This window comes from Callithrix jacchus, chromosome 21 (assembly GCF_049354715.1).
Source record: "Callithrix jacchus isolate 240 chromosome 21, calJac240_pri, whole genome shotgun sequence".
NCBI lineage: Eukaryota > Metazoa > Chordata > Mammalia > Primates > Cebidae > Callithrix > Callithrix jacchus.
In genome coordinates, this window is record NC_133522.1 from 9,129,564 (window position 1) to 9,149,551 (window position 19,988).

The following is a 19,988-nucleotide window of genomic DNA, read 5'->3' on the forward strand; positions in this document are numbered from 1 at the left end:
GTGAAATAACAACAACAGCTGCAAAATTGGTTAACAAAAGGATGCAGAGGTGTAAGTCTTTGCTGACACTGAACTGAATCCTTCAAGAATTCTCCATCCGAGTCTCTGTGGTAAATCTTCAAGGTGGCAAAAATAGCACCATAAGATGCAAATTTAATGAAATAGAGGTTAGAGCTTGTGCGCAGATTATAAATAGCCTACACATATACCCAATTAGTATTTAAAATGTTCAAGCTTCTTAATATCATCAGAAAAATATTAAGTGGTTTAGCAAGACTTGATACAATTTGTGTTTCATCTTAATAAAGAGGGCCCCCTAGGCTTTCTCTAATTGGAACCCAGAAATGATTGAGTTTCTTGCTACAAATGAATAACAATCTTCCCTGCTGTTCAGGCATCCAAAGAGATCATTTAAAAGTGGTTCCAGTCTATAGTTTCTGTGATAAGACTGAAAAAGAGTAGCAGCTAGACACTAGGTGTAACAGGACAGTGACAATAGCATCAGATGTAAGATGATAACATTATGGAACTCTACATGAGAACATTTAATCCATCCAGAAAGTTTCTCTTTTACTAGCCCAAATAATTAAAAAGTTGGAAAAGTTATGTTTGAGATAAAATTTGATTCGTTTCCTTTTTTTTTTTTTTTTTTTTTTTGAGACGGAGTTTCGCTCTTGCTACCCAGGCTGGAGTGCAATGGCATGATCTCGGCTCACCGCAACCTCCGCCTCCTGGGTTCAAGCAATTCTCCTGCCTCTGCCTCCTGAGTAGCTGGGATTACAGGCGCGCGCCACCATGCCCAGCTATTTTTTTTTGTTTGTTTGTTTTGTTTTTTGTATTTTTAGTAGAGACGGGGTTTCACCATGTTGACCAGGATGGTCTCCATCGCTTGACCTCGTGATCCACCCGCCTCGGCCTCCCAAAGTGCTGGGATTACAGGCTTGAGCCACAACGCCCGGTCTCTTTTTTTTTTTAATACTTTAAGTTCTGGGGTACATTTGCAGAACATGCAGGTTTGTTACATAGGTATACATGTTCCCTGGTGGTTTGCTGCATCCATCACCCTGTCATCTACGTCAATTTTATAAAACTATAAAGATGTTTATTTTTCTTTATATTATAAGATATTTTTTTCAGCAGTTTCTTCCTAGAGCAACAGAAAACAAGTTAAAAGTAAAAAGAGAAACAAAATATGTTGATACATTTATTCTCAAATATCCCAAGGCATTGATGAAGTGGTTTTTAATCTTAACATACTTTTTTAGAAAAACTATCAACTTGGTGTTTTGTTTTCTACATATCTAATAAGAGATTATTTGTATGTTTCACAATTCCTGACTTATAAATTACTGTTGAAAGGTATTGCCACAAGTCTCTCAGGTATTGATTTTTATTTAGTATCTTGAACCAGATACAAACCTAATTACTACTTTTCAGCAAAATTATTTAATTTGTATTTAGGGCATTTATTCTGTGCACTTATACCAGAGGAACGGGCACCAGTCCCTCTAATCTTTTCTGTGATTAGAAACTATGGGGTTACTCACTCCCTAGGGACTGAGAATGAAAACTTTATTTGCCTTCATCATTCACATCCCCTCTCAGGCTCATTCTTCTAAACAGGAATAAAGAATAAGAAGTTCAGTAATGGACAAGTTGAGTCCCATAATGCAGGTCTCTAGGAAAACAATGTTCCTGGTATAGAAAGGGACAGAGTCAAACACTGTGCAAAAGTTGAAATGCTCTCCAGTCTCTCCTTTTTCCACATAGCAAAATACCCCCTGAGTTCAGTGCTGTCTTTTTTTTTTTTTTTTTTCATGAGGACAGGATATATTGGGCTCCAACATTAAAATTACTCATATGAAAATTAAACTTGCTTTTCCCAGATTAAAAAAAAAGTCACTATAAGAACTTTCAAGAAAACATCTTGTTCTATCTTAAAGGAAAAAGTAAAAATTTCAAATATTTATATCTTACATTTCTTTTAAGAAAAAGCAGGATCATATAGTCAGTAACTTTATGCCTTATGTCTCGTGTTACCACATGAAGATGCCTAGTAGCTTTATTTATGTTTAGAAATTCGACAGGTCGGCAGTAAATATTATTAAAGTTTTAAAATCAGGGAGGTTTTAAAAACTTAATCCCTCTCTATTTCTTGTGATATTTTCACTGGAAAGTGAAAAAAGGTGGTAGGAGTTACATAAACATCTTGATCCTTTTTCTGCTTTAAGCAAAGACTTTTCGATTAATAAATTATACTAAGAGTCTATGCATCAAATGCTCAGTGCTTATGCTATTATATTTTTAGAGAAAGGGAGGGATAAAGTAAATGTAAATTAATTGACAAATAGATTTTAAAATTCTCAGGTAAAAAATTTGAAGTTTGTTGACTTCCGGAGAAAGAATCCTGAGCAAACTGGAGCCTAGTTATTTCCCGATTGGGTAGACTGATTGCCTCTCTAAACCAAATCCCAAACACTGCTGAGTATTTGAGGAGGAAGAAAAAAAGGAGAAGAGGAAAAAGATTAGAAGTTGGGGTTGCTTGGTAGCTTTTATAAAAAATAAAAATGGAAATACAAAGCCATCTAAAAGAGAAGTATTGTGAAAATTTTGAAGCAAATTAAAAATATAATTTTAATAACTGTCAGAAGTTACGGATGTAGTTGCAAACAGCAAGAAATACAAAAAGACTATTTTTCGGTCTATTTATTACAGTGATCATTTCAAATTTATAAAATACACAGAGGGTGGTTTGTTATTGAAGATCAAATAAATATTTCTAAACATAGTTTATAAATAGCATTCCACATATATGCAAATTCATATTAATTATTGAAAAAATATTGCTTCAGGCCATTGTAGTATACATCAAGCTGTGTTTTCTCCTCAGATTTCTTTTCTGTGCAATTTAGTTGTAATGAAATTTGATTTTCTTTTATTCTTGATATTGATTTCACACTTTTTATATGAGCACTTCTTTAAATATCAAATAAATTTTAGTATAAGCAAGCTTAAATTTGAGTGTATTACTTATCACTTAGGCTCATTTTAAAATATAATAAATGAAACATTTATGTGTCTGATTGTCTTTACAGATGTATGCATGAGAAAACACAAACCTTCAGAATCATTTATAGGAGAGTGGTCTTCAATGTGTCTCGCCAGGTTTAATTAACAGAAAATATTCTACTCTACACTTACATCTTAAGACAGATAAGAAATCAATGAATTTCTTTTTGTTAGTTAAAACATGCACGGATGTTCTTTAGTAGGTACTGGATAAATGCATGCTATTATCAAATAATTATCTATAAACAATTCTGTGCACAATTTTGAACCAGGGATTGTGATGGTATAAAAAACCAAAATAAGTATCTGCTCTAATTTTATATTGTAGTGGTTTCTATAATATATATGTCATGAACCGTAATATTTGGTAGCATATAGTAAGTGGCATGAATCAGTCGTAAAACATCAGAAAGATTTATCACCCATATTAGAGACATTATAGTAGGCTTTATGAAAGATACAACTCTTGATTACTCCATTTAATTCTAGCAGAATTTTGACAAATAGAAATGGACTACACCAACTCAATAGGAGTCTAAGCCCTGGACAGAATCCTTGTCCTCGAGAGGCCATAATGTTGAAAAGATTAGCTTAAATATTGTGAATTCCAAAAAAGAAATGAGAATAGGGTTAACAAATAAAACTGTCATTGGCATAAAATTACAAATTAAGAAAGGGTAAAGTAAAAAGCACTTAACATGGTTAACTGAGTTGGCAGTAATAAAAGCAAAGGTGAGCTGTAAGTTGCGTATGAGGGATCAGGGACAAGCATGCTTATAAGTAGCTTAGCCGAAGACAAAGTCTACAGAACAAAAAGCAGAACGTAATAAAGTATTATTTAAGTATAAGACCAGAAAACCGATGGTCACATTAATATGGAAGAGAGAATGAAATGTGGGAAGGAAGGTTTTGGTCATAAATAGGAGCTGAACAAAAGCAAAGAAATAGAAAAGTTTGTGGTATGAGTGTGGGGGAAACATTTTACATTTAAAGTAGTAAGAGAGGGTCTGGAGTGTCAGCTGAAGAATCTAAACTTTCTTTAAAAATGAGTATTTTGTTTTTTGAGAAGTATTCCTGATCGGAGTATCCTTTAGGAATATTAATGTGAAACATCTGGGAAAATCCAGCAAAGAGGCCATATATACAGTTCAGACAAGTTCCTACAATAAGGGGGAGTAATAGTAAAGGAAAGCACACAGTGAACAATGAAAGAGCCCTGGAAAAGTACATACAAATTTTTGGAAGATAAGCAATGTACGGTGTTGAGGAAGAGATAAAAGAAACTCTTACAGTGTCTATCTGTACAGCAGGTACAATCTTAGTACTAAAAAGAAAAGCGACAATTTAAATACTAACCAACCAACCAATTAAACAAAACAGAGAAGAACATGCTGAATTCAAGTGTTACAAGAAAGCCAAGAAATGCATCTTGATCGAGCAATTAAATAAACAACAAATTAGAAATCAGGGAAGAGGGAAGAACCGGAAATTTTACAGAGATGTTTACCAACCATGTTTCCAAGCTAAAGAAAAAACAAAAGAGCACATCACTGAACATCTTATAATACGCTTACTTTGAAAATAAGAAAAGGCAATACAGCCTAAGAATTCTAAGAAAAAATCCAGAGAATAGTGTCACAGGAACAAGAAAATATTTCTTTCACAATTTATTGTCCTGAATGTTTATCGTTATACTTCCACTAATCCCTTCACTTCTCAGTTCTCCTATCTTCTCATGTCCAATAAATATTTTGTTAGTTGCCCCTCCGCCATGACACACTTAACATTGTCATCATCGCTATTTCCATGAAAGTCTCATTTTTTTTCTAATTACAAACTTCTATTTCTTCGGTTCACTATTCTCTTGTACATCATCAAAGCCTCCAATCTTAACTAAGGGGTCCACTATTTTCCTTTATTCTTTAATGCCCTCCTCCCCTTCACTTCTCTCCTTAACCAGTCTTACAATCCAGTCAATCATTTGTTCCCCCTTTCTCCATCCATTATTATCTGGTCAATGCCTAGTCGTAATAAACCCATCTTTTTCATCTTCTCTGTGCCTTTAGCACCTTAAAGCAATCTAACGAAAAACAAAGAGACGGTAAAGGATGTTTGTTTCATTAAATACTGTTCTTGAAGCCATCATTCAAGTGTGCACATGAAGAGCAAGGACAAAGGCAATTTTAAAGTCCAAGGAAATATCATTACTCTGTCTTGGAGCTTTTTTTGTTTTCCAATCTGTTGAAGTATCCATAATGTATTATCATTAATGTCATTAAGAATGTGTGATTAGACATACAAATTTCTCCTTCCCATAGCTGTTTAACATAATATTGAAAATAGATCTTTCTAAAAAAATCTGTATCTTAATATATTTAGTACCCTCATTTGTAAAACTGGATTTGTTCTAACAGTTCAAATATTTGGTACTGAAATAGAAGTGCAAATGAACAGAGAAAAAGGAAGGAGAGGATTGAATAAATCATCCAAATGAAGTAAATTCTTAAAAAACTTATCTTTTAAATATAGACTTTCCACTGTGTTTCTTTGCCTATTGCAGTTACTTGTGTTAATTTAATGCTTCTTTGTATATTTGTGTATGAGAAAGAACAAGGTAGTTCCTTAGCTTTATTCTCAGTCTCTACTCTCTTCTCTTTTAATTACTTCTGGAAATGTTCTTCAGTTTCTTATTTTATCCTTACAACTATCATGAATCAGAGTTTGCTCAGTATTGATGTGGCATTTCCCATATCTGCACAATTTATTTTATGAAAAGCAATAAACTTTTTTCTTCTAGCTATTGTTTGAGAATCCCAAAGACTCCTGTTGAAAGGCTCAACAACAAAAGTTTCTACTCAAATGTCATCATCAGTACTTCTGCCTGACAGGGTCAAAGACATTTTAACACAGTAATAAATGAAATCTGAAATGGAAAATTCAAGCCTATTTACTCCCTTACATTACAAATTGAATTCTAAGTTTTACTACTTATACAAATTTTTAAAATCAATTATGACACTATTTTAGTGTCAAGTAGGAGGAGTTTTATTATATTACTGGTTAGCTTTACAGGAAAAAATAATATGCATATTAATTTCACCAGTAGATTTTAAAATTTGATAGCAAATTAAAAATGAACTTTTATCCTAATTAACATCAGCATGTGCTACTTGAATCTTTTTTTTTTTTAAAGTCATTTCTTGCCTCCAAGTTTAGAAGCTTGTAGTTGAAACAGAAAATAATCTACACAAGAAAGGAGAGCTCTTTAGGAGACTTGAAAATAATGGCACTTTTTAGAGTGCCTGTAAAATCTTGGACTAGTTTTTTACTGATAAGGTAGTGTGTACTGATGATTATTTTAACAGTTTAAAAAAAGCAGGCATGCTACAAACTGTATAATTCCAGCCAATTTATGGCATAACAAATAAAAGATTATCCTTAGAAAAGATAAGCTTGCTATGATCATGAAGGAGTGACAGATTTTTGGATTGAAGGAAAAATATTCAAGATTGTTACAAACACTTGAGCTAATCTCTTAAGGACTTTCTGCTGATGTGAAACAATTACTCATGCCTAATCTATACTTAACATTTCTTTTCTTTGGTAAACACAGAATATCAACTCCTTCTTAAAAGACAAAAAATCTTGAATAAGGAGAGATCCAAGATGGCTGATCACAAACAGCTCAGGATTGTAGCTCCCAGTGAAAGCTCAGAGAAGGAGAGGACGCCACACTTTCAGACGAATTTTTGTCGCTCACGGACCAGCAGATTTCTAGTGGAGGAGCCCCACGGGTCACCAGTGCGACTCTTGTGGCCGGCACAGCGGTTTTGCCAGCGCCTTGGCGCGGCAGCTCTTCATGCAGAGTAAACGGGACTGGTTCCCTTACTGACCGGTGTTTCGAGCTCTGGGAAGGCAGAGCTGCTTGTTGTGGACTCAAGAAGGAAGCCAGACCAGAGATTCCTGGGCAGAAGAGCACCATCAGTCTTATTGCTGCTATTTTGGCCGGCGCAGTGGGTTGCTTGAATCCCAGCACTGGGAATCAATAAATTGGACACTGACTCAGAAACCTAATTAGAAAGGCGGTAATTGTGGCCAGGCGCAGTGGCTCACACCTGTAATCCCAGCACTTTGGGAGGCCGAGGCGGGGGATCATGAGGTCAAGAGATCAAGACCATCCTGGTCAACAAGGTGAAACCCCGTCTCTACTAAAAATACAAAAATTAGCTGGGCATGGTGGTGCGTGCCTGTAATCCCAGCTACTCCGGAGGCTGAGGCAGAAGAAGTGCCTGAACCCAGGAGGCGGTGAACCGAGATCGTGCCATTGCACTCCAGTCTGAGTAACAACAGCAAAACTCTGTCTCAAAAAAAAAAAAAAAAAAGAAAGGCGGTAATTGTAAAGATGACAGATGGATAAATTTATAGTAAAGGGAAAAAAAACAGCCTAAGAAGGCCGAGCATACCCAAAATCAGAACCCCTCTCCCTCTACAGGGGATTGCAGTTCCTCATCAGCAACGGAACAAGCCCTGATGGAAAAGGACTGTGTTCCATTATCTGAAGTAGGCTTCAGAAGGTGGATGATAAGAAACTTCTGGAAATTAAAAGAACTTATTCTAACCCAATGTAAAGAAACTAAGAACTTTGAAAAAAGGTTTGACGAAATGCTGAAAAGAATAGACAATATAGAGAGGAATATAAATGAACTAACGGAGTTGAAAAATACAACACAAGAACTTAGTGAAATATGCACAAGTTTAAATAGCAGAATGGATCAAGCAGAAGAAAGGATATCAGAGGTCGAAGACCAACTTAATGAAATAAAACGACAAGACAAGAATAGAGAAAAAAAGATAAAAAGGAATGAGCAAAATCTCCAAGAAATATGGGACTATGTGAAAAGACCCAATCTACATCTGATTGGTGTACCTGAATGTGATGGAGAGAATGAATCTAAGCTGGAAAATACTTTTCAGGATATAATCCAGGAAAATTTTCCCAATCTAGCAAAGCAGGACACTATTCAACCCCAGGTAATACAGAAAACACCACAAAGATATTCCTCAAGAAGAGCAACCCCAAGGCACATAATCGTTAGATTCACCAGGATCAAAACGAAGGAGAAAATACTAAGGGCAGCCAGAGAGAAAGGCCAGGTTACCCATAAAGGGAAGCCTATTAGACTTACAGCAGATCTCTCTGCAGAAACCCTACAAGCCAGAAGAGAGTGGGGGCCAATATTCAACATACTTAAAGAACAGAACTTTCAACCTAGAATCTCATATCCTGCCAAACTAAGCTTCACAATTGAAGGAAAAATAAAATCTTTTATGAACAAGCAAGTACTCAGAGATTTTATTACCACCAGGCCTGCTTTACAAGAACTTCTGAAAGAAGCATTATACATAGACAGGAACAACCAGTATGAGCCTTTCTAAAAATATACCAAAAAGTAAAGAGCATCAACATAAAAAAGAATTTACATCAACGAATGGATAAAATAGCCAGTTAACATCAAATGGCAGTAACCCTAAATTTAAATCGACTAAATCCCCCAATCAAAAGATACAGCCAAAACCTAATGGTATATCCAAAGATACACAAAGACTCAAAACAAAGGGTTGGAGAAAGATTTACCAATCAAATGGAGAGCAAAAATAAATAAATAAACAAAAAGGAGTTGCAATTCTCACATTTGATAAAATAGATTTCAAAGCAACAAAGATACAGTGGTAAAAGGATCAATGCAACAATAAGAGATCTTAATACCCAGATACATAAGACCCATAATGAGATTTTAGACTCAACGAGACAGAAAATTAATAAGGATATCCAGGACTTCAACTCAGATCCGGAACAAGTAAACTCAATAAATATTTATAGAGTTCTCTATTTTAAACACACAAAATATTGATTGGCCATTATTAATACCCATTTTTAGAATGAAGCAATATTCCTGTTCTCTCTCCCTCTTTTTCTTCCTCTCTTCCTCTCTTTCTCTCCTTTTTTTACTTTTCACATCCTAGGTCCTCACCTCTACTCAATACATTCCTCTGAACACCTGATTCCTTGTGATTCTCCCGTCCTACTGAAACCCCCAATCAATTAAAAAAAAAAAAAAAATCTTGAGTAAGCATTCATTCTATCACTCAAGAAATAAGCCCCTGTGTATATGTACGTTAAGCATAAAATCTTTAGAATATATTTAACAATATTCACTCTTAGGAAAAATAGTTTTCAACTTATTTGAAAATTATTGGCTGCTAAAATTTTCCTTTGACTAAAGTACGCTTTGCAGCATTTTCACGTTTTTATAATGAAAAAAATTATGAGTCTACGCTTCTCAGAATCTTCCTTTTTATCAACCTGTGTACATCATAAGAACAATGTGATACTATATAAAATGTTTCTATAAGCATCCTAATTCCATCAGGAACCTGTAAACCATTCAGTTCAAGGACAATTTTGCAACGATGGGGTCCTATTTTCTACGTGAGAGTAACTTTACGACCTATTACTTCTTTACCCTAAAATACTGCTCCTGAACCTTGTAAGATCTGATGTTTATGTTAAACACTGGGTCACCATCAGGCTACTGCTTCCACATCATCCTGTGTTTCATTTCTGATATTAAAACCAGTAATCTTCAGAAAGTAACAGTAAAATGTAGAGCATTTATCTGACAGCTGAAAAATTAAATGTCCTGTATAGGTAAAGCCTGAAGATAATTGAAATTTAAAGTTTTGAAGGTATTTTTTTTTTTAATCATTTAGATGTAATCATTTTCAAAGGATCAAACTTCTCTATGTTACTAAACAAAGCAGTCTTGGTGACATTCACCTTTGTTTTCTAGAGCTAAGGTATATTTAGTTTTAACATACATTTTCATATAGCATTGTTTGATAGAAAGTGAATTAAGAGTTAACCTATTTTTTTCCTAAATTTCTGCAATACCCAGCATTCTCATAGTTGGTTTGTTTATTGCAACAATTTTCAAACATTTTAAGGTGTGGCATAGAATAAAAAAATATATTTGACAACTATGCCTATTATGTAAACACATATACACAAGAAATAATAGCTTACTCTCTCCAATGTTCTGTGACATTTTCTTTGCTCATTCTTCTTCTCTACATTTTCCTTTTGTATTCTATTATTTTCTATTTTTTAAAGAAAAGGTCATATAAATTGATTTTATGACTCATCAATAAGCCACAACTTGCAATTTAAAAACACTGCATTGGTGGCCCACATTGAGCGTGCTGTATCCTAGAGGTTCTCTTGTCCCCATGCAGCAACACTATGATGTTTTCACTGTTGTTTCTATATGGTTACATCGCTGTCTTCATCCTTGCCATTTTGAGTGGTAGCACTTAAGTCCACCATGCCTCACATTTCCGTGACATCGCCTGAAGCCAAGTTATCATAGGTGCCGTTCAGTTTTCTTTTAGAAGTCTTATCTTTTACTTTTCTTTCTCTTTTCCTTGAAGCACTTCTGGTACTCTGAATTTACAAGACATCGACTTTGGGGCCTTCCTCAATTACTAAGAAGAGTCTGCCTATTCAAATTGGAGTTTTCTGTAAATGCTCACATTTTCTATACTTTTGGACATTGGCATTGTTTCTGTTTAATTTTTTTTGGCTTTCCTGTTTAGAGGCTTCTATATGTTTGAGATTTTGTATGCCTGGATTGAGGTTATGTACATATTGTAAAATCAAGTGTTAAAAAGATGCGTAATGCAAGAAAATTTCTTTTAGAATGTATTTTTTTGAGTAAGTGGCTAAGGAATAAGAATTTTTCAAGTTTCACCATTAATTAAAATAATAGCATATCTCTATAGAGATTCTAAATTAAATCTATTTTTCACATTTTATTTCCTTTACACATTTATGCAGAAATGACAGTCAAGATATTTAACAGCTGGTATAATAGGCAGACAATAATCCATAACTCAGTAGTTGTACTGGTCACTACTAGAGAAATACTAGCTCCAAATTTATGATACACATTATAAAATAAATGCAAAGAGGAAACGTAAATCATATTAGAACAATATGCTAACTTTAAAAAATACATAAATAATTCTAATATTTCAATTTCTAAAATGTTTAGTGATTATTTTTCTGTAATCTTCCTACAATTACCATGTTGTTCAATTTATTATACAAAAACATATGCAATGTTTACAAAACTTTAAAGAGTAAAATGCTTAAATATAATCTCAAAATTAATGTATTTTTAAAACTTCAGGCTTTATGAGCCAAAAAGTGCATGTCTGAAAATCTACTAAACATATATTTAGCACCATTCCAAAATGTTGCCTTAAATGTATTGAGACATGTTTGGTGTGTGATTTTACAGTGAACATTTACATAATCCCTCAAAATAATTGCCTTTTTGTTGTAAGAAAACTGCTTACCTGGAAATGTTCAAGAAGTACATTTCCTCTATGGATCTATAATAGTGGTTCTGCAAGCTCTTATGGGATTTTCACAAGACATTGGAACATTTAATTGAAAATGATTGAGTGCCCAACATACTACAGATGCCCATGCCCAGCCTAAGTAACAGCAGTTGAGATTACCAAGAGTTTCAAAAACAAAACCAAATGCATTGAGTCTCATATCCAAGATAACCGCTGTGTGTTTCCGGAGAGTCAATGCGTGATTACATTTAGAAACCACAAAAGAGAGGCAAAAGACCTATGGCCCGGGCCGGGCGCGGTGGCTCAAGCCTGTAATCCCAGCACTTTGGGAGGCCGAGGCGGGTGGATCACGAGGTCAACAGATTGAGACCATCCTGGTCAACATGGTGAAACCCCGTCTCTACTAAAAATTACAAAAAATTAGCTGGGCACGGTGGTGCGTGCCTGTAGTCCCAGCTACTCGGGAGGCTGAGGCAGGAGAATTGCCTGAACCCAGGGGGCGGAGGTTGCGGTGAGCCGAGATTGCGCCATTGCACTCCAGCCTGGGTAACAAGAGTGAAACTCCGTCTCAAAAAAAAAAAAAAAAAAAAAAAAAAGACCTATGGCCCTCAGAAAAAAACTCACTATGAAAAGAACTGCACATATATTTATTTATTTTTAATTTTGAAAATTTAGAATAAATTTTTCAATATTATATCTTTGTAGACATTTTAGGAGAAACTGACTATATTACTTTTAATTTGTAATTACCTAAATTGAGACAATTTTGCATTTCTCTAGATATCAGAACACAAAATAAAACACACACACACACACACATCCAACCCAACCTAAGTGCTCTCTATCCTTTATTATCTATGTACTAGTGGTATAAGAACACCCAGATGATAAGAAGGCAATTATATGTTTATCCCACTAATTATTTTACTGACATTTTAAACGTAGCATTTAATAATATACTATGACATACTCTTGAGTGTTTTATTTTAAATTCCAGCTTTTTCTATTTATGTTCCAGGCTTTTCATTGTATTGCACTGCATTGATATTGTTTTGGCACTAATTTTGTACTCTAGCTGTAACCTGCGGTCTTTATCTTCTAAAAGTTATATAAAATTAAGAATGCAATATATCCTATTTTTAAAAAATATATATTATAGAACTGAATAATTATTGCTCTCATTAAAAATCTAGGAAGAAACTATTTAGGTATATTTAGGTCTGTTTAGAAATTCTTTAAATAATATTTAGATATGCTAATATACGTTTGATCCTACATAACTGGTATTTTTTAACAATTATTTGACTGAAATATGGGCTGTCTTAGCAATTTATAAGAACTCTTCAATGCTTGCCAAGTTTATTGAGTTACTGTGAAAAGAAATAAATGCTGAAAAACACTAGGTACACAAACAATACAACCATCATTGTTGTTAATATAAAAGGAAGACTTGTTTGTAATCCCAATTCTGCCATTTTTCAGCTGTGTGATTGGGAAAGATCACATAACTGGAACACTTGTTTTTCCTCATCTAAAAAATCGGAAATGATTGCAACAGTCTTTATAAACCTTTTACAACAAAGTAGTTGTGTGATTTAAATTAAACAATTACACATGAGGGAAAAGGATGAAAACCTATGCCAAAAACAGGTCTTCTACATCACTGACCCTGGATTCTTCACTGCTCATGAGCCACACCGTCAACTTAGTTTGGATAGCTTAAGGCTTTCCAGATCCACGTTTGTTCTTTGCAAAGTTTGCTAACTAGTTACTCCCTTTCATTCCAATAAAACTGTTTCAGAGTGGAGACTTTCCCATACCTATCAAACTAAAACTCATTCATAATTCCTTCTTTTCCTTGCAAATTGATCTAAACTTGTGCTATGTTAAAATTAAGGTAAATTAGTGAAGAGGCTTTTCCTGTGGCTCAGGATTTTCCAGTCTCCTGTTTTTACAATTTTGGATTTTACTCCAACTGCAGTTCATAACTCTGCTTCTCTTCTCTGTGGTTTATTACTATTGTTACTTAACTTCAAATAAAAAAATCCAAGTTGCAATATCAGTTTTGCCATGACATCAGTCTGGGTTCCTTTGCTGTTTAAATATGCTGTTGAAAATCACAGACCCACTCTCCTGAAATGTGTTTATTGAGTCTGAAATTCTGATTTCCATCGCCTGGGAATATATATGAGACAGTAAGTCAGTGGTCAGAGTTGCCATAACAGCCTAATATTAGCATGGGCATTAAATATATAATTAAGACTTCTGAGTGGGTAACTTGGTGAGATATACTGTATGTATTTCCTTGATCAAATAATAATTTATCAACCTCGTTGTTGTTATGTATTCTGCAATTACTTGGAGGCCGACATTTCATATACACTGTCGTTATTAAAATAATCTGCTAAATTTTGGGTTCTTTATCTTAGAGATAAAACTACTTGATGTGTAAGAGTGAACCCTAATGTAAACATTGGACTTTGATGTCGTAACGATGGATCAGTGTAGGTACATTGATGATAACAAATGTAATACTTTGGTATAGAATGTCAGTAGTGAGGAAGGCTGTGAGTAGGTAAGGACAAGGGGTATAGGAGAAATCTCTGTACTTTCCACTCAGTTTCACTGTGAACCTAAAACTGCTCTAAAAATTAAAGTCTATCAATTAAAGAAAAAAAATACTTGGTCTGGTTAAGTAATTTGCTCAGGACTACTCAGGCCCCAGATATCCACATATTTGTAATTTAAACCTAGGTCCGCATTCTCTTTCTACAATACCACAAAATGTCTCAAAGTATGACAGCTTGGGCATCCTATTTGAAAATAACATACAGATCTCAATGATTAATTAGAGTTTTTCTATATATCAGGAGAGAGGTAAATATTCTGTAATAACAACTGCTATAGGTTAGGTCAAATAATGTAAAATTGCTTTTATTATTGATTAATATTTAAAAATACATATTTTATCTTCTTTTGGTGAACATTTCACTCTAGAAGATAACTTGCTTTCTTTAATTCCTCATTTGTTTTGTCATTTCCTCTGATGGTACTTGAACTGTATAATAATTAGCAAATAACCTGTGATTTGTAAAAAGGTATATGTTAGGCTGAGAAAATTGACTTAATATAAAACTGTTTTGCTTTATTTTTATTTTTATTTTTATTTTTGAAACGGAGTTTTGCTCTTGTTGCCCAGGCTGGAGTGCAATAGCGTGATCTCAGCTAACTGCAACTTCTGCCTCCTGGGTTCAAGCAATTCTCCTGCCTCAGCTTCCCCAGTAGCTGGGATTACAGGTCCCCACCACAAGCCCTACTAATTTTTTTGTATTTTTAGTAGAGATGGGGTATCACTGTATTGGCCAGGCAGTTCTCAAATACCTGATCTCAGATAATCCACCTGCCCAGGCCTCCCAAAGTGCTGGAATTACAAGCATGAGCCACCGTGCCTTGCCTTTCGTGTGTTTTGTTGTTGTTGCTGTTGTTAAAAAGTCTCCATTGTGCTAATAGAATAGTACATTAATATATACATATCAGAGTTCTTCTTTAATTCCTGATCAATTTGAAAATAGATGTATAATTATTCCTCTAAAACACCTCACTAGTTGCTATTTAGTATGTGATCTGTCTTCCTAACGATTAAATTCTTTCTTCTTTTACAGAATTGGAATGTTACGTGCTGTGCAATTACGCATACTAGATTTATGGCGAGAACAAAGGAAAAATTGCAGTTACCAGAAAGTAAAATAGTAAGTACAACATAAACATTGTGCTGGATACATAGAAAAATTTATCAGTAACTATAATTATTTTCTTTTATAGAAAAGATGCAAAATACACATTTATCTCGCTGAAAATGTCGAATTGCTTTTTTTTGGAGGTGAATTTAAAAAGCATTAAACATTTGATTAAAATGAATGATGTCTCATTAATTACACCGTGTTGGGGCAACCTCACACCATTTAAGGTCATGACTTTAATGTAATATAAGTGTTTCATGGTGTGTGTGTGTGTGTGTGTGTGTGTGTGTGTCTGTGTGTGTGTGTTTTCCTCTACTTTTATAAATGGAGAATGCTGCTGTCTGGGAATTCAGCCAATGAAAGAAGAGGGTTGCAAAAACTCTGGGGACCTGAAAGAAAAGTGGCTGGCATTAGCTCGGTCCTCACTTTAAACTAAAATTAAAACAATGGACACACATGTACAGTAATCTCTCTTTTAAGGAAAGAATAGAATGCTTCTATAGTAGTGTCAAGTGGAACAATTTGGTCCTGGCCCAAGTTATGCAGCTGTTTCACAGGAAAATGGCAAAAGGCTTCAGTCTAAAGCAGGCAAATAACGCATGATTGTTCATAAACAGTCACTGGGGCCCTCACATTTAGAACAAGAAAAACAACATTAGCATAAAGAAGGGCAGGTTCTGAACACCAGCCTCAGTGCAACTTAGCCATGCCATGATGTTGTGATTTTTGTTTACACAAAAGACAGTGGTGTGATTTTACCTACTACCAATTTATCTAATTACTGTGAATATCTCATTCTTCAAAACATTACATGTTAGTCAAATACTTTTTAAGAAACAATGAAGTTTTAGCTACAGATTAAAAGTATTATTTAAGGCAGATACAAGATATAAATAAATCATATAGTCACTATTCATTCCTGATTTTCACATGCTCATGAAAGGTGGATCAGGTACATGATAAAGATGATAAAATGTAAGTGCTTGGAGCCCCACTCAAAGACTATGCTATAGTGTTGCTTCTCAGTGGTTCTTAGATAACAAAAAGAAGACACAGGTAGAACAGTTGCAAAGCAATGGAGTAGAGATTTGACAGTGATTACCTGGGTAAAGCAGGTAATTCTAACCTGCCCATTGAGTATATCATATTTCATTTTTACTCCCACTCTTTTGTTCCTATCTTAAAATACGCAAGTCTCTCCATTATATCTGTCATTATTATTATTGTGTTTTATTTTAAAATTTGTTTGACAAATTATTTCTCATAATTCTTTCTCCTTTTACAATTTATTTTTTAAATAGTCTTTCCTTTGGTGACTGTCTTTACTTCCCCACTAACTACTAACTCCCTGATTAAACCATTTCAAGTTTGCTCTAGTAAGACTTTTCTTTATGATCAGGAAGATTTTCTTCTGAGAAAATCCAACGATTTCCGTCTTCTCATGATTTTTGTCCTGTCCGCCTCATCTGGCACTGTTGGAAATAGCATATAAACTACAGAGGCTAAAATTTAGACTGGTTTTAAAGAGGTTCATGCCTTCATGCAATGGAGAAGATAGTTACTGTAAAAATGTAGAGAAGTTATTTAAAATAATTTGGAAGAACAAAAAAAAAAAAAACAAAGATCCAACAGTCTAAGAAAGACAGGCATCAAAGAAGTTGACTCTACCTTTAATGCCAATATCCTGACAGTCTTCAAGGAAATATGATAAACGGAAACTTGCCAATGGAAGATGATACAAGAGAATAACTTAATACATATTTACTTGTGGACCACAGCATACAGAATATAACATTGGGAACTATGAAGAGAAAGGCAACATATAATGGCTGCTTTACTTTGAAGATGTTGTGAAGCCTATGAGTTAATTGTCAAAAGATACTACTACATTAATTACAGATTTTTTATATGGCTATGAACTCATGCCAGAAATGATTAGTTTGGTAGAAATTTGACCAGTTTCCAGAAAGAATATAAATATAAAAGAAAGCCTACGAAAGGAAGATGACAACAGTGAAACATCATGAGACCAGCCAGTTCACTGTCCTAAAGCATCTGGGGTTCACCTTCAGTAGTGAAAATTACTGTCAGTCCCAATTATTGTCAGTCTAGTTTTTCAAAAGTACCTTTAGCTGGAATAAGTGGAAATTTACATTTAGCAATTGAAGTAGCAGCACATAATTGAAAGAGTGAAAGCTTTGGGCAAGACTGAACTGAATTCAAATTCTCCCTCATTTTAAATATGGATGAATAGGAAAATTTAGTTAACACTTTGAGCCTGTTTTCTCTTCTGTAAAATAGGGATCCTTTCTTATTTCCTTTATCTATTTGCAAAATCATACTTATCAGAATTCTCTTGATAAAGGCAACATTTTCTATTTTATAAATCCCTTGAAATTTGTATTTGTAAATAAAATGAATACGAAATTATTGTGTTTCCATTAATCTGCAGTGCAGAGAATTACTACACATCCAAGATTATTTTTAGGTAACTGAAAAGAGACCAACGAGAAGACACATTCATTCAATTATATCTTAGATGAGTAATATGAACTACTTAAATGTGTAATTATATAAAACATAGGCTAACGATTTCCATAAGTACAATCATGTTTCTACTGTTGAAAGTGGATATGAAATCAAAGAATCACTGTAAGACTATGGGATGCTACGTAAGCAGGATTTATTTATTTTCAAGCATTCTATAAAGCATGTTCCCTAACTTCACCTCTAAATGAGATGAATTAAATATTAAACTTCACCTCTAAATGAGGTAAATTAAATACTGCATAAATTGTGTACATAATCCAAATGTATATAAATGTACTTTTGGATCAATTTGAAGGAAAGAAGAATGAAAACAATCTCCGTAAAATAATTAGTAGAAGAGAGAACAGTTTTAAAATATCAAAACTGGTAAAGAGGGTATGGATTTGTTAATATGGTGAAAAACATAATGACATACAATTGATGAATTTAAAATGTCAGGCATCTATCTTCGAATTCTTTTAGAAAAATTCCTCATCAGATAATATGAAACTTACACTTAAATAATATAAATGTTATTGGAAGCAAAGTTTTAGTAATTTAACCTGATTTGCCAGAAGCAATCTCTTATAGTCATATACAAAGAACAATTTAATTCCTCCTATTAAAATTTAAACAGAATTCAAATAAATAGGAATCTTTTAAAAAAAATCAAGTAAATTATATAAAGCTAGGCCTAGAGTATTACCATATTAGAATAATCATATTGGTTTTAAATAAAATTTAGATATACATATTTAATATCCACATTTAAATTTTGCTTAAAACCAGGTATTCTTTGACTGGCTATTTATAAACACAAATTTCAAAAGACAAAGTTTTAGAGTTGACGTGAAATTAGCGTGTTGACATGTGTGTATTCTAATAATGAAATCACTTTATCGTTAAACACATTAGGTTTGTGGTCCTTCTCATTCATGTTACCCGTTCCATTGGGTGTTTCATAAGAAATATAGATTTAATTTTCCTTTTACGAAAATGATTCTCCATGTAACTTTAAAACATGAACATATTTTGGGGATGCTTCAATATTTTATAAGTTTTTCATGGGAGAACTAAATTCAACAATGTGCAGCTTTTATTAGTCTGATGATATAAACAGTGACTGATTAAGCCTACACTCCATTCAAGTTAAAATATCTTACTGGAAAAAAAATAAAAAGAAATAGCAGCTGAAAATCTTCCCAGAAACTTCACTAGAAGACAAAGAAAAACCAGTCTTCCATGGACACTAATGAAGACGTGGTTCATGAGGTTTTCTGTTTTAGAGAACACATTGCCCACCAATAAAAGATGCAAACTGTGGATTTCTACAATTAAAGCCTGTAATCAAAGCAAGATAAAAGAAAAAAGTAGAAAGCTTTATTGCTCATTAACTCACTTACAGTGGTTTTCCTTTGGATTCACAAGTCAAAATTAAAGGTTGTCCTTCTTGTGGAAAAGGAGTTGATGGTATAATCTTAACTGATGGTGTATCTAGAAACAAAAGAAAATTAAGAAAGGGAATTAAACACATGCAGAACTAGACATTTACTAACTGTGCATCATGCTGTGTTCAGCATGTCTCATATGATTTTTATAATTTTGTATATATTTATAAAGGATTTCTCAGATTTGCTAAAACAGGGTGTGTAATTTAAAAAGCTAACGTCCTGTCCATACAAAGCTAAAAAAAAGTCTGAATATCTTATCAGCCCCTTTGTTGTATTACTTCTGAAATCTGAATTTAAAAGTGAAATTGCAAAAAGTGGTTCAGATGAATATCAAGCATTTCATACAATTGTTTCTTAAACTATTTATAGATGACTATGAATACCGTTATTATGGGCTGAATGCATTTATGTGCATCTGAATAACAACACTTTCAATGTTGCCGGAATACCAGGAGCTCATAAAAGGAACCCACAATGAACTCAAGATCAACTACTGTCTCACAAGCATTATGCAGAATCTTTTCAAAACGCAGTGATGCAGCACTGGGCACATGCTGCTTGCTCTGAAGTATTGAGTCACTTCCAATAGCATTTATGATTTTATTAAAAGTCAACATTTGTTATATATGCCACTACACGTTTGTTAGAAAATTATTTATTTCCATTTAACAATAAATCATCCTTAGTGGAAGAGGATTAAGGAATACATAAAGACATGTATATTTACAACTTTTATGACATATAATATTCCTTAATCAACACAAAGATAGCATAT

The 19,988-nt window shown here is 33.7% G+C and overlaps 1 protein-coding gene across 6 annotated transcripts in view; it reads right to left on the minus strand.

Annotated features, from left to right (window-relative positions):
• CADM2 (cell adhesion molecule 2) overlaps nt 1-19,988 on the minus strand; it is a 1,112,757-nt gene that overhangs the window by 113,424 nt on the left and 979,345 nt on the right. For all 6 annotated transcript variants that reach the window (XM_035283216.3, XM_008986459.4, XM_035283214.3 and 3 more), the window contains one exon: nt 19,166-19,256. In XM_035283216.3, the coding sequence (XP_035139107.3) occupies nt 19,166-19,256 (91 nt within the window). The remainder of the gene's footprint in view (nt 1-19,165; nt 19,257-19,988) is intronic.